The 13322-nt window shown below is 47.4% G+C and overlaps 3 protein-coding genes across 3 annotated transcripts; 2 read left to right on the top strand and 1 right to left on the bottom strand.

The window, feature by feature from the left end:
* The first annotated feature begins 517 nt into the window (after nt 1-517).
* LOC131281362 (gamma-secretase subunit pen-2) lies at nt 518-1025 on the top strand. The gene is made up of 3 exons (XM_058310688.1): nt 518-578; nt 680-784; nt 866-1025. Exons 1-3 carry the CDS (start codon nt 518-520, stop codon nt 1003-1005), a joined length of 306 nt encoding a protein of 101 aa, XP_058166671.1. The 3' UTR covers nt 1006-1025.
* A 431-nt stretch (nt 1026-1456) lies between these two features.
* On the top strand, nt 1457-9362 carry LOC131293059 (cilia- and flagella-associated protein 57). The gene is made up of 8 exons (XM_058321139.1): nt 1457-1629; nt 1696-1779; nt 1849-2759; nt 2818-3353; nt 3418-3903; nt 4053-4290; nt 4363-5444; nt 9201-9362. Exons 1-8 carry the CDS (start codon nt 1457-1459, stop codon nt 9360-9362), a joined length of 3672 nt encoding a protein of 1223 aa, XP_058177122.1.
* A 758-nt stretch (nt 9363-10120) lies between these two features.
* LOC131282010 (glucose-fructose oxidoreductase domain-containing protein 1) lies at nt 10121-11411 on the bottom strand. The gene has a single exon (XM_058311392.1). The coding sequence runs from the start codon at nt 11384-11386 to the stop codon at nt 10133-10135; it is 1254 nt and encodes a 417-aa protein (XP_058167375.1). The 5' UTR covers nt 11387-11411; the 3' UTR covers nt 10121-10132.
* Between the last annotated feature and the right edge of the window lie 1911 nt (nt 11412-13322).

Raw genomic sequence — 13322 nt, 5'->3', positions numbered from 1 at the left:
TTTTTTATTTCTATCATATAACTCTGCCACACCAAGAACCTATTGATGGTGTGAATATTCATCGTAATCTATGTACAAATTTTGCAGTATGCTTTTGAGAAGTTTATCAACTGGATTTGTCGCTTAGTACCGGTTTGAACAACCAACAGCAGTACTCAAGGTTGCTAAATAAACTTTTGTTTTCCAGGTTGGTTTATGTATAGTATGGTTGCAAAACACACTTCTATTTTGGAATTCTTTCTAACTAAAACATTTTTTACAAGCAGGTATTTATTATAATTACTAAATGTTATAAAAAATAAATCTATAAATTATTTGATTCGTTTGAGAGAAAACAATTATTTGTTTGATTTTGACATTAGGTTTCAAAAACGTAAGTGGCTAGACCTTGCCTATAGGAGCCTTGATCTACAGAACTGACAACAACCGTTGTTTACGTTTTCAGAAACAGCAAACATTTGCAAAGTTTAGTCGACAAAGGAAAGTAAGATCCTTTTAGTTCCTATAAACACGCAAAATGGACCTTTCTCGTGCTCCAAACGAACGGAAGTTATACCTGTGCAAATGGTACTTCAAAGGTTAGTGCGCGTTGTGTGTGAAAAGTGAAGAAACATATCAGACCTTCCTTGTACTGTTCGCGTTACGATATTGTTTTTCCTTGCGTTGCTTCTGTTTTCAGCTGGTTTTGCGCTGCTACCATTCCTGTGGTCCATCAATTCTATCTGGTTCTTCAACGAAGCGTTCCGTAAACCAGCCTACGAGGAGCAAAAAGAAATTAAAAAATGTATGACTCAAAACTCTTGCCGCCCCGCGACACAACTAACTGCGCGATGACTAATCAAGTGCTTACCACGCGTCTTTACAGATGTAATATTTTCGCTGATAGGAACGTTAGCATGGATCGTCGCTATCGTGGCGTGGGTGGTTACATTCCAGTTAAAGCGGACCGATTGGGGAGAGTTTGCGGACAACATTAGCTTCATCGTGCCACTAGGAAGGGCGTAGTGCCTACGTCTAGTGATATTGGCTTTCCAACATTAGGCTTAAATTTACAAATAATACAATTCGTGCGCGTTCGTGTACGACAATTGATGTATTTCAAAGGTCCGAAGATGTTCAAACACATCTTTTAAGGGCGAAATAAACTCATGTCTTTTGTAGGTTAACTGAAAAAATGTTTCTGAATAATTAATTGCCTATAGAGAAATCCAAAGAAACATTGATGTAACGCAGAGAAGCACCTGTTGCTCTTGGTCTATCAAGCAAGTTCAATAGTAACCATCGACACGCGGTTACTTGGCAACCAGTTTACGGATCGTTTTCCATGGGTACCATGTTTGGCTTTTGACCTACTATAACGTTTTCATCGCGCTGTGGAAAAGTGCTTTCTGAATCTAATCGTTCTCGAGTAGCAGCAGCTTTTTATTAGAATTTATACAAAACCAAAATCGGCATCATGGAGAAAACCAACCGATCCAAGCAAATTTCGATTGTCCCGAAAAATGCGTACGGCCTGCGGACGGACATCCTCGGCAATGTGCACTTTACGCTGAAGCAGGAAATCATCTATCCGGTGGCTGGAGTGTTGGCCATCCATGACTATACGACGAATAAGCAAAAGTTTTTAAGGTACAAAATGTGATAACATCCCGTATTTTCGCAGCATAGTTACAACCGTTTCGTTATCCTTCTCAGATTCCCGCAAAATTGTCACCCAGAAAGAATCGTCATCAGCCCCAACCGGAAGTTTATTGCCGTCGCAGAAAGAACGAACGATAAGTAATCGACGTAATGCTGCTAATGTGCGGGTTTACGAAACCTTAAACGCTGTTTTTGTTTTGTCGACAGCAAATCGATGGTCAACATCTACGAGATCGAAACGTTACGGAAACGGAAAACTCTGCAGCTTCCCCCGGACTGTCCCAATACGCAAATCGGTAACATCTGCTTCACGCATGACTCCCGCGGAGTGGCGGTCCTGTCGGTCGAACCGGACGCGTTCCTCTCGATCTTCTCGTTCGACAAGAACGACTCGCTCATCATTGGCCGTGCGTCGAACTCGAGCCAGCAGGGGCAAGCCATCTATTTGTCCTGCAACCCAAACGATGCCACGATCGTCGCCGTCGGCGGTTTCTACATGCTGAAGATAATGAACCGCACCGACAAGGGTTTCGGTCAGATTGGCACGATCAAGGGTGACGATCTGCTGATCACGTCCATGACCTGGCTGTCGTCGGAGGTGCTGGCGGCCGGGACGGCCGAAACCGAGATCATCTTTGTGGAGTCGGGCGAGCTGAAGATCAAGCAGCGGGCGGACGAGATCGAAACGGTCGATCTGTCCGGCGAGGGCGACCCGAACCTGGTGACCACTCCGGCGGAAGTTGCAGGGCTGAAGCACGATCACCATGATGTCCTGTGTTTGACGCAGTTCGAGAAGGGTTTTCTGTACGCGATCCACAACGTGGTGCACGTGTTCGAGCGGGAGACGAACTACAACTTTCGCAAAAAGTCCATCATCCGCATCCCGATCACGCTGTACGAGGAGCAGCTGTACAAGATCGAGAACGTGGCGGTAAACCACGAACAGGACACGATCGTCGTAGCGACGAAGCATTCGCAGCTGTACATTGGCATGCTGATCGTGCCGGAGACGCTCAAGATCAGCGAGCTGGTTTTTCAGCATCTCGGAGAACCGTTGCACATCAGTGGGATCATTGGGATGGCCGTTTGCTCATGGAAACCAATCGTCATGACTGCATGTAAGTTTACGAAAATCAATCATTTTTCTTCATTACTCTAAATTTTCTACTCTTCCAGCTCGTGACTTAACGATCCGCGTGTGGAACTACGAAACGATGAAGGTGGAACTGGTTAAAAAGTACCAGATTGAGATCGGTGTAATCGCCCTCCATCCATCCGGCTTCTTCGCTGCCGTTGGCTTTATCGATCTGCTCCGTCTGCTTCAAATTCAACTGGACGATCTGAAGGAAACTAAAAGCTTCAATCTGGCCAACTGCACGCAGCTACAATTTTCGAACCAGGGCCACCTGCTGGCCGCTGCTCACGGCAAATCGATCACGCTCATCTGCATCTTCACGTTTGAGATTGTGCAGACGCTCCGCGGGCACAACGGTGCCATCCTTAGCCTGTCCTGGTCGACGGACGATGCGATCCTCGCGTCCGGTGGGAACGATGGTGCAATTTACAAGTGGAATGTGGTGACGGGCGAGCGATTGGAAGAGGTCGTACAGAAGGGCATCCATTATCGTTCCCTGGCGCTAACTGCCGATGCACATTCCGTGTATTCCATCACCAATACGGGACTGATCCGGGAGGTTGCCAAGTCGGATATTGTGAGTATTTTGTGAAAGAAACAACTAAAAGTGTGTTGATTAAATCTCAATGTCTTTTCTTTAGGCACGCGAGTTTAAAATCCCCGAACTAACCCCGCTCACCGATATGGCCCTGGCTCGATCCGATGCGATCCTCTTCGTGGGCAGCGTGAAAGGCCATCTGTACAACGTGCAGGTCCCGCTGGTCGACACGAGCAGTGGCAACTGTACGAACTTTCGGTTCTTCAACACAAAGGTGACTAAAATATGCATCACGTACGACGACTGCACCCTTATCACGGCCGCCGACGATGGCACGCTGATCGTGTGGCACATTCTGAACAACGAGGGCAAAACGGCACGCCACGCCCCGGAGCTGGGACGCTGCTCGGACGTACTGATCGCGCGGCAGGAACTGATCGAGAAGAACGACTCGATCAGCACGCTGGAGATGCGCATCCAGCAGCAGAGCATGGAGTTTCAGTACAAAATGAAGCAGGGTGATGCGTTTCACTCGGAGCAGATGCGTGACATCCACAAGGACTATTGTGCTGCGATCGAGAACCTTAAGGTAGGGAGGGCAAGACGGGTTTACAATCGACTTTGTGTAGTTGGAATTATTTTTAACAAAGAGAAAGGATTTAAGATCAAAAGCCCCTACATAGAAATGGCTGAAGAACTATTCTTTAACACTAGACATACATTTCTTTGTGTTGATAGAAAAAGAACATCGAAATGGAGCAAGCGCACACGGAGGAGTTCAATTTGATCACGGCCAGCATTGCCCAGGCCAAGGAGGAGCACCAAAAGGAAATGATGGACTTTGAGGCGCAGTTCCACGAGAAGATCATCCTGGAGTACGACAAGCTGTCGAGCATGAAGAGCAAGATGGACTCGATGCGGGAAGAGTACGAGGTGAAGCTGCGCCGTTCGGCCGGCTGCTTGCAGGATACCATCGGTAAGTGGGAGTAAATAGAAAGGAAGTACAAGTACGATGGGTAAATATTTCTCTCTCATCCCCCTTCGGTAGAATCGATGGAAGCGGATCAGAAAAAGATGCTGAGTGAAAAGCAGGAAATCATCGACAACATGCTCAAGGATATGGATCGAAAGCGAGCCGAGTTCGACGAGTATTGCCGCCAGGTGGACGTCGACAACGACCGGCACAAGGTGGAGCTGCAGCTGCAGTACGAGAAGAAGCTCCAGGAGGAGGAGGAAAATTCAATCAAGTGGCGCGGTGAGGCGGGTGTGCTGAAGAAAAAGTTCTCCACATTGAGCCGCGAAGCCGAGGCGTACCGGAAGGAGATTGAAACGATGCAGGCGCAGCATGGCAAGTTTCAGCAAAGCATTCGCCAGCACCAGCGCGACATCGAGGCACTGCGCAGGGAGGTGGCCGAACGCGACGGAACCGTTCGGGACCGGGACCGGAAACTGTTTGAGCTGGGCAAAAAGACGGCCGAGCTGGACAAGTACAAGCAGGTCCTGTCGATGAAGATCACCGAACTGCGGGCCCAGATCGAGCCGAAGGATCGCGAGATCAAGGAGCGGAAGGAGTTCATCCTCGAGATGGAGAAAAAGCTGGACGAACTGCAGCAGCACAACAAGCAGTACGAGCTGCAGCTTCAGGAACTGCGCGACAAGTACTACGGCATCGATCTGGAGCTGCGTCGGGAGCGTAATAAATTCCGCAACGCCAAGGCACAGTATCAGCGGGTTTGCGGTGAAATCTACAACGTCTCCGGATTGATCCAGCGACCGGAGGAGCTAAAGCGCTGCGTCAAGGAACTCTGCCACCGGTACGGCGACGACAAGGAGCTGCAGAAATCGCTCGCCCTCGACGAGGACGTGCAGAACGAGTTCCTCCGGCAGCGCGAATACCTCGAGCGGATGACGAAGAGTGCCAAACAGAAGGCCATCGGACAGCGGAAGGACGCCGGCGAGTCTCTGAAGCTGATGAAGGAAAACATGGAGCTGCTGGCGGAGTTGAACAAACTGCGCGAGCTGTTGAACGAAAAGCAACGGGCCTGCACCCGGATGGAAGCGCTGTTGGGACTGTCCAGCAAAGCGATCTCACCGCGTGAGGCGAAAGAAAAGTTGGAAAAAGCCGTTGCGGTAAGTTCGTTACACTTTCGATGTCGTATTTCATTAAAAACAATCTTCATACAATCTTCAACAAAACCCTAAAGACACACACATACACTTTAGTTTGCGTTATTTTGAGGAGGCATTGGACTCCAGTTCTTCGGGTTGATCGTACAGCCGTTGGCAAGCGTTGTTATCGTCATGTTCCGTGCGGACTACGGCACAAAGTGCGTCACGTAGGCACGATCCGGTACATCCTTCCTGTAGCAACGGATCGGAGTACTTTTGCTTTGCGCGCCAATACTTCCCAAGCTGATCCTCGGATTGGGCAAGTCGCCGAACGAGTGAATCGAGCGACGCAAGGCTAAGGTCGTCTAGCTCGTAGTATTCCTTAAACGAGTACAGCTTGTACCAGGATGGTTTACGGTCGGGAGTTTGATTTGCAGCCGTTAGATTGTAGATCCACGTGTCCTGCTCGAGCGGTTCCTGAAAGAGGGGAGATAAAAAAACACCTTTTACTTAGAGTCGTTTCTTGAGTAACCCTGTCAATACACCTACAAACGTAACCGGATCAAACTGGAACACCTTATAGTTCGGGTTGAGCTTCGTGAACGTCGTCGTCGATCCACCGTTCCAGGCAATCGCCACCGGGACCGACGGGTCGCCCCGTTTGTAGTACAGATTAAACTCGTCCACATGCGAGTGTCCATTGAACTGGGCCACGATGATGTGGGCGAAGCGTTCCACAATCTTACGATACTCGCGCGTCCAGCCGATGAAACACGAATCGTCGTACGAAGGGACGTGCGCCAGGATGTGCACCCGCTCGTTGGCCTTTTCGGCGGCAAGCAGCGTATCGTGCAGCCACTGAAGTTGCGGCAGGAAGTAGTCAAGACTGTAGAACAGCCAGAAGTTGTGCACGAAGCAGGGATTGTTGTTGATTCCGATGATGCGCAGCCCGAAGGGTGTGAGAACCGTGTAGTAGCCACCTTCGGTGAGCGTTTCCCGTACCTGTTCCACCGGTAGCCAGTCGGCCCACTGGTCGACGATGAAGTCGTAAAGATAATCCATCCGATGGGATTCCTCTACCGTGTGGGGTGCAAAGCTGTGGAAAAGGAGACCACAATTAGGGTCACATAGAGACGATAAAATATAAAACTACACCTACAGATTAGCCGGGTGTGACTCGTGGTTCCCCAGGATCGGATAAATAGGCACCCCGGGGAAGGTTCGTTTCATCAGCCCAAACACCTGCCGCATGGCGTCCTCGTTCGTTTCACGCGTCGTGTTCCATGTGAAGTGGTGGACAATGTCCCCGGTGAAGTAAATCGCGTCAATCTGCTCATGCTGTTTGCGAACGTGCTCCATGACGTTGATTACCGCGTGCCACGGTGTATCGCAGTCCCGATAGTCACCCCAATACCCGGCCGCCGTTGCCTCCGTAGCGGGCGCAAGATCCGGCAGCACGCGGCAGCACGCTTCCGCCTGACAGTCCGCGTTCACACCGACCACATACTCCGGATCGTAGTGAATGTCGGAAAGGTGCACGATCGTAAGAGGGCGCTTGCCTTTTCGTTCCAAATCACCTCGTGAACATGAACCTCCCGATGGCGGTGGTGCTTTGTTTGTGGCGAAGAAAGTGCTTCCCCTTGGCACCTCCTCCGGTGGAGTGATCACAACCGCACGGTAGAGATCCTCCTCAGTGATGCTTCGACCATCGCGCACACAATCCAACTCCTGCAGAAACACCTGACAGATGTCCTCCGGTTCCGGGAATGGCACCCGATTCTTCAACACGTACTCAATCACGACCCAGTTTAGGTTGGTAATGCCTTCACAAAGGTACGACTTGAACCCCAGCAGCCGACAGATGCGTTCCGCGATCGTACGCATCCGTTCCGTATTCCCTCGCTCAGCCACGACCGTTTCATTGTACAGACTCAAGAACAGGTACGAGGTGGACATGCAGGTAAGGCAGCGGGCCGAATCGCGCGCCCGGCCAAACCCATCGATCAGAAAGTTCCCACTCAAACGATCGCGATAGTCCGGCAACAGCTCGAACAGGGGCACATTTTCGTCCGGAAGTTGTGTTGCTTCGATGTACGCCCGGACCCGTGGCAAGAGGGCTTGATTGTATTGCGCTGCGGGGAAGGGCAAAAGAATGATCATTTCAATTGAACTTTGATGTGTTTCATGTGGTAATCGTTCCATCGCTGCAAACTCACCTAGATCGATCCTGTACGGTTCGCCGCGTGCATAACCGGGTGAAGTGGCTCCAAAGGTCACGTTCGGGAGAGAAAGAATACCCACCGACAGCAAGAGAAACACCACGGGATTCAACATTTTACCGTCACCGTAAAACACACACGAAACCCGGACTGGAACCGTCCGGTATCACGTCCTATAACATTCTGATTAGCCCTCCGCCCGAAGTGATCGTACGAGGAGTACCGACCGAACGATCCACAAAAATGCGAATTAAAATGCACACGAATACTTATCAGAACACTCCGCGAGGCAGTGATTAGAGCGCTTTTCAGTAGTAGTAGGGATGTTGCTTGTAACGGTGGACCGTTGATATGGTAATGATAGGAATTCTTGTTTGTTTTCTTGATGATGAGCGCCCGGCAGGGCATTCACACGGTGGGACAATGGTGGTGGTGCATCTTAGCCCTTTGCTGACCTCCCGAAACAGCTCTGTATCCATGAAGCATTAACCGCGTCTGTTCATTGTTTGGAAGAACCATGGTCAAGGTGATTGTCTTACCCAGCTAATTATGGTCCGATTGTTCATGATACATTTTTTTTTTAATGTTTCCATGTAATTTATCGATGTAAAGTATTGAAGGCACATGATGTTGATTTATGTGTTCAGTGATGGCAAAAACCGGAAACATAAAACACCGTGGTGAACACAGTAGGCTTGGTTAGTTAAAGCATATTGTAAAAATCATAGTAAGCTTTGGTTAGCATCCTGATGAGTATAAAGGAAGACGCCAGTTTCCAACTCCTTCGATCAGTCAGTTTCATGCGGAATTAATAAATTGGAGAAGAACATGATTCAGTAACCAACTGAATTATCTCCTGGAGGGATTCTTAAAAATAGTGAATAACTCTTGTACGAACGATGCTATACAGTGTTCTTATCAACTTCTTTGAATTGTGTAGAATTGTCCTGTTTGGCTGATCTGTTGATGATCCTTAAGTCCGGAAAATTTGGAGTTTACTGTCTTTATAGCTATTGAAACTGGCCAATTTTTAAATTAACATTTCATTAGTTGTTAGTTCTAGAACGCTTATTAATTTTAAACCAACACATTGCGATTTTAATGGTTTAAAGGTGGATGTTTTGGAAGGTATTTTTAATCCATCAACATTTGCATGAAATGATCATGATTATTTTTTGCTCTTTGATCAATCAACCGCAAGTGAACATTTTCTCGCCTGGTTTAAGCATTAAAGTGTTGTTTTCCCACAACGGCAAAAAGCTACCCACGCCGAAGGCCAATGGACGTGATCGATTCCGTTATGCAAATGCAAAAGAGAGGCGTAAATAAATGCAGCATGCATACTGCACATGCATTTTAATGAGCAGTAAGGTAATTTCCTGACCAGAATGGATCGGACGATCGAGTCCGCTTTATCGTTCGCATTCAATGCAATGTGGTTGAAGGTTTTACCGAAGTGAACTTGACCTATTTTATCCCCGTTGGGAAACTAATACCACGTGCTTTATGATTTCTATTATATCCCACTTTTTTCTGTTCCTTCTTTCCCCAACCAAAGGATCGTGACGCAATCGAGCAGCAACACAGGGAGCAGGTGGCAAAATTGGAGGAACTGATCCGGACACTTTCGAGCGAAAACCAAACGTTGCGGGCGGAACTGGTGGCCCAAAACACGCGCCCAAAACTTCCTCCAGCGGCCGCTGGTGCTGGCGGCAAGTAGGCGATCGATGATCGCGAACACTTTTATAGGAAAAAAACAGGACACACTTTCTTTCACCGGCAAAAGGCGTTGTTGGTGGGAAAATCTTTTTAGTGACGATAAATATAATTGATTTATTTTTTCCTGATTCCTTCTGTCCGTGTGTGTGTGTGTTTTTTTAAATGTAGTGTAAACAATAAACGTACGATACTCCTATGAAAAACATGCACCCGATTGGAGATACTACAATACCGGCAAATGAACGAACAATGGTTTTATGATTTTTAGAAAATACATAGATAGATGAGAATATTCGATGGAGCTTAGAAAGAAACGATTTTTGTTTTGTTATAAAAAATAACAATAAATCTAGCAAAATCAACAACGCACGAGTGGTTTTTTTGTGTTTGGACGGTCAATAAATTAGTAGCTAAAATAAATAAATTTTAAATCGTTCGCATTGTAAAATAGATTGTGTAAAGATTTGTACTCCTCTCCGAAAGCGGAATAGCGGAATTCCTCCCCCTCACTCCTTCTCCCATAGTGGGCGGGGGGTCTCGAAAGCAGTAACACCATTGTTGTTCGCGTAAGGCAATACTTAGACCATAGTAGATAAACAAATAAATAGGTAAATTGTAGAGTAAAAAAAAACAATACTCGCTTGAAACGCTCTTCGGGGTTTCGCGCCAAAAACCAAATGCAAATTTGCCAAAAGGTGGCAAAAAGACGTGGAACCGGGAAAGGGGCATTCCCAACCAACCCCTTCCCCATGCCTGGCCTGGCCTGATTGATCAAAAGTAACCGGTATGATTAATACTTGGGTCGGCCCGGATGGCTGATGCGGACGCGAGTCGGGCGGCGGCATTTACGAGAACGTTCGCCTTCTGGTTCGTCGGTGACTCCGTGGAGATGCTGACCTTGGTCCAGCAACGATCGCTGCTCGACTTCCGTATCGCGTCCAGGACCGCCTGCACGTACAGCCCATCTTCGAAGGTGGCCGCCGCCTGCACCGGCTCTTTGATCCATCCGGCGGTTTCCTTGTTCGGATGAAAGGCATCGCGGAGGGCACCGACCAGCTTGCAGAGCCCTTTAACGTACGGTCTTGGGAGGGCCGTGTCGGAGGTGGAGAACTGCAGATCCTGCACGTCGACGTACAGCATCTCTTCCTTGATGGCGCCCGTGTCCGGGTTGAGCCGATGCCCGACGAGGTCTCCGCCGCGTACGGTCAAGTGGCCCGAGGGGCCGTAGATGACGACCTCCTGCTGGAAGGAATTGTTCGACTCGTGGCAGTTAATGTTGACCGTTACCAGCGTCGGCGTGGTGCCTTCACCCTCGAGCTCCATCTGAAAGGTGCAAACGTCCGGTGCTGCCACCCGTCGGATGCCGGTGTGCGCGTGCGAAGCGTACATGGCGTACGTACGGACCGTACCGTGCACCCGGACCGCCTTGCGCTCGGTGAGAAACTTCACCAGATCGATCACGTGACTTCCGACCAGGTTCAACGCTCCGCCACCCATCGACTCGTCGCACAGCCAGTCGTACCGCTTGCGGTTGAACAGTGGCCCCATCCGCACCTTCACGTCGATCAGCGTCTGATCGAGGCAAGATCCAGGTGCCCCGATGTAGCCCTCCTGCATCGCGCGCTTCATATGTGCGATCGCGGGTAGGAAACGCAACGAGTGGTTCACGATCGAGATGAGCGTCGGGTAGTACTGGCTTGCGCGGACCATTTTGACCGCATCCGATTGCATCAGCGTCATCGGTTTGTCGCACACTACGTGCTTTCCGATACCGAGCGCCTTGACGGAGATCTGCGAGTGCAAAAACGGGGGACACGTGATGAACACCAGGTCGACGTCCTTCCGCAGCAGCACGTCGTCGATCTTGGCCGTGTGGAACGGAATCTTCAGCTCGAGGGCCGCCTGCTCCGCCTCCTTTCCCGTGCGGCCCCAGATGGCCACGATGTTGAAGCCCTTGTCGCGCAGTATGGGCACCAGTACGTGCGTCACCTCGCCCGTCCCGAACATTCCGATACCGGGCAACATTTTTACTTTACGGCGCACACACACGCGGGCGCACGTTATCTCACCTCCGTAGAGCACTTGCAACAATTAACACATAAAACACATAAATGGATTCCGCCACCGTAAGCTAAACTCGAAATGCGAACCTCCGCGATGTGTTGCTCGAAGGAATGTTTGTTTATTTACATTTGCGCGGTCTGACGTTAAGCTGACAAACAACACTCCAAACTAGAGTTGTGTCTTATGAATCTTTTGACGAGATTGACTCATATGAATCATTCACCCAAGATTCATTCGAACTGATTCATGAATCTTTGTAGAATCTCAAAACATTGTTGTTTTTTTTTAATGTTCAGGGATGTTAATGAATCTTTCATGAATATGAATACTTCTTTGATGTGCATGGAACCGCCAAACAAAAAAGAATGGTGTGGGGGAGGCGATCGAGGGAAGCGGGAACTTCCCTTGGCATTATAGATGAACCTTTGGGCTTGATGAATCTCTAGTTCTAAGATTCATTAATCTCAAATTCGAAGCAAAGAATCGATCAGATTCGATGAATCTGATCTACTCCACTGTAATTCGAACCGGTAAAGATTTGAAATTTCGAATTTTTTCATTGAACGGTTTCGATAGGTTCGAAATAAAAAAATCTTAAGTATTATTATCCAAGTGCTAGGTGTGATAGGAGTTGATACTACAGATCGATTAACTATTTTGTAAAATGTTAACGAAACATCTGAACTATTGAAAAATCGAATCAAAATAAAACCTTTTCGAAAAAGCATGGCCCTGATGTACATGTCTCGACTAACCCATTGGAATATTAGGAATAGCAATGACACGAACCACTTAATACATTCCTTGAAATTGTAGAGGACATAGTAAAAATAGAAGATCAATTAAAAACACAAACAGAGAACAAATTTATATATTGCTTTCATTTGCAGATTATTCATCTTTTTTTCACTCTGTGTATGTGGTTTTATTTGTTCAAAATCGATTACGACCCTGCCGACAACCGGACGAGGATCATTCGGTTTTACCATCGTCATCTTCCGTTATCCGTTAGCAGAATGAAGTGTTAAGTTTGCAGCTCTCATCTTCATCGTTATCATCATTGCCGGGTTCGTTTGATCATTCAGTTTGAAGCATCAGCATCAGCTAGGCAACATGCTCCTCTTATAATCATCATCATCATCATCATCATGGTTACTCGTGCCTTTTAGCAGCATATTTATATATATGTAATGTATGTATAGATCTGTTTAGTAATGTTTCTTGTCTTCATATTATAATGTCCAAAATCACTTTTAGCTCAGCATCATAGTTTATGAATTGTCTGGGATATGGTCTATGGTGGCTGGTCATAAATCCCCTGGGAAAGACAGTCCAACGTAAAGAGTAGAACGAGCCTGTCATGCCAATGATTACGAGAGGCCTTAGCATAATTTAGTATCACAAAATCATAACCAAGACGTGAACACAGAAAAGAAACAAAGCTTTGAATGATCAAATCATTTGACATATACAGTTCATTTCACATCAAATGTTTCAGTTCGTATCATTTTTATAACGCAATTAAAACATGGTATCGGTTGAGATTAATAATAGGGGATAGGTGACTGATTTAGCGAAGAAAAACGTAGAACGATAAAAGTAAATATATATTGGAGTGAAAGGAAAAAAAAAGTAAGGAGAAACTAAAATGATAATAAAATGTAAGAAAAAGTGGGCAATAAGTGAGTGTCTGTGTCTAGAGTGTTGCCGGTTGTACCAAGTGATATAGATATGAAATTCTTTTTCTTTTTGCCAAATTCTCCGTCTTCAAGTGACTACTCTTACATATTTGGTTCATCAGACACAAAAAAGGGCTTCGAGTTTAAACAACCGATTTCCGTTCAATGCCTTGAGCATCGAATGTTAATTCTTTTCCAGACGGTATTTCGAAAGAGGA

The sequence above is a fragment of the Anopheles ziemanni genome, chromosome 2 (assembly GCF_943734765.1).
Source record: "Anopheles ziemanni chromosome 2, idAnoZiCoDA_A2_x.2, whole genome shotgun sequence".
In the NCBI taxonomy this organism is placed as follows: Eukaryota; Metazoa; Arthropoda; class Insecta; order Diptera; family Culicidae; genus Anopheles; species Anopheles ziemanni.
Note: the sequence above shows the minus strand (reverse complement) of the source record. Positions and strands in the feature narration are given on the sequence as shown.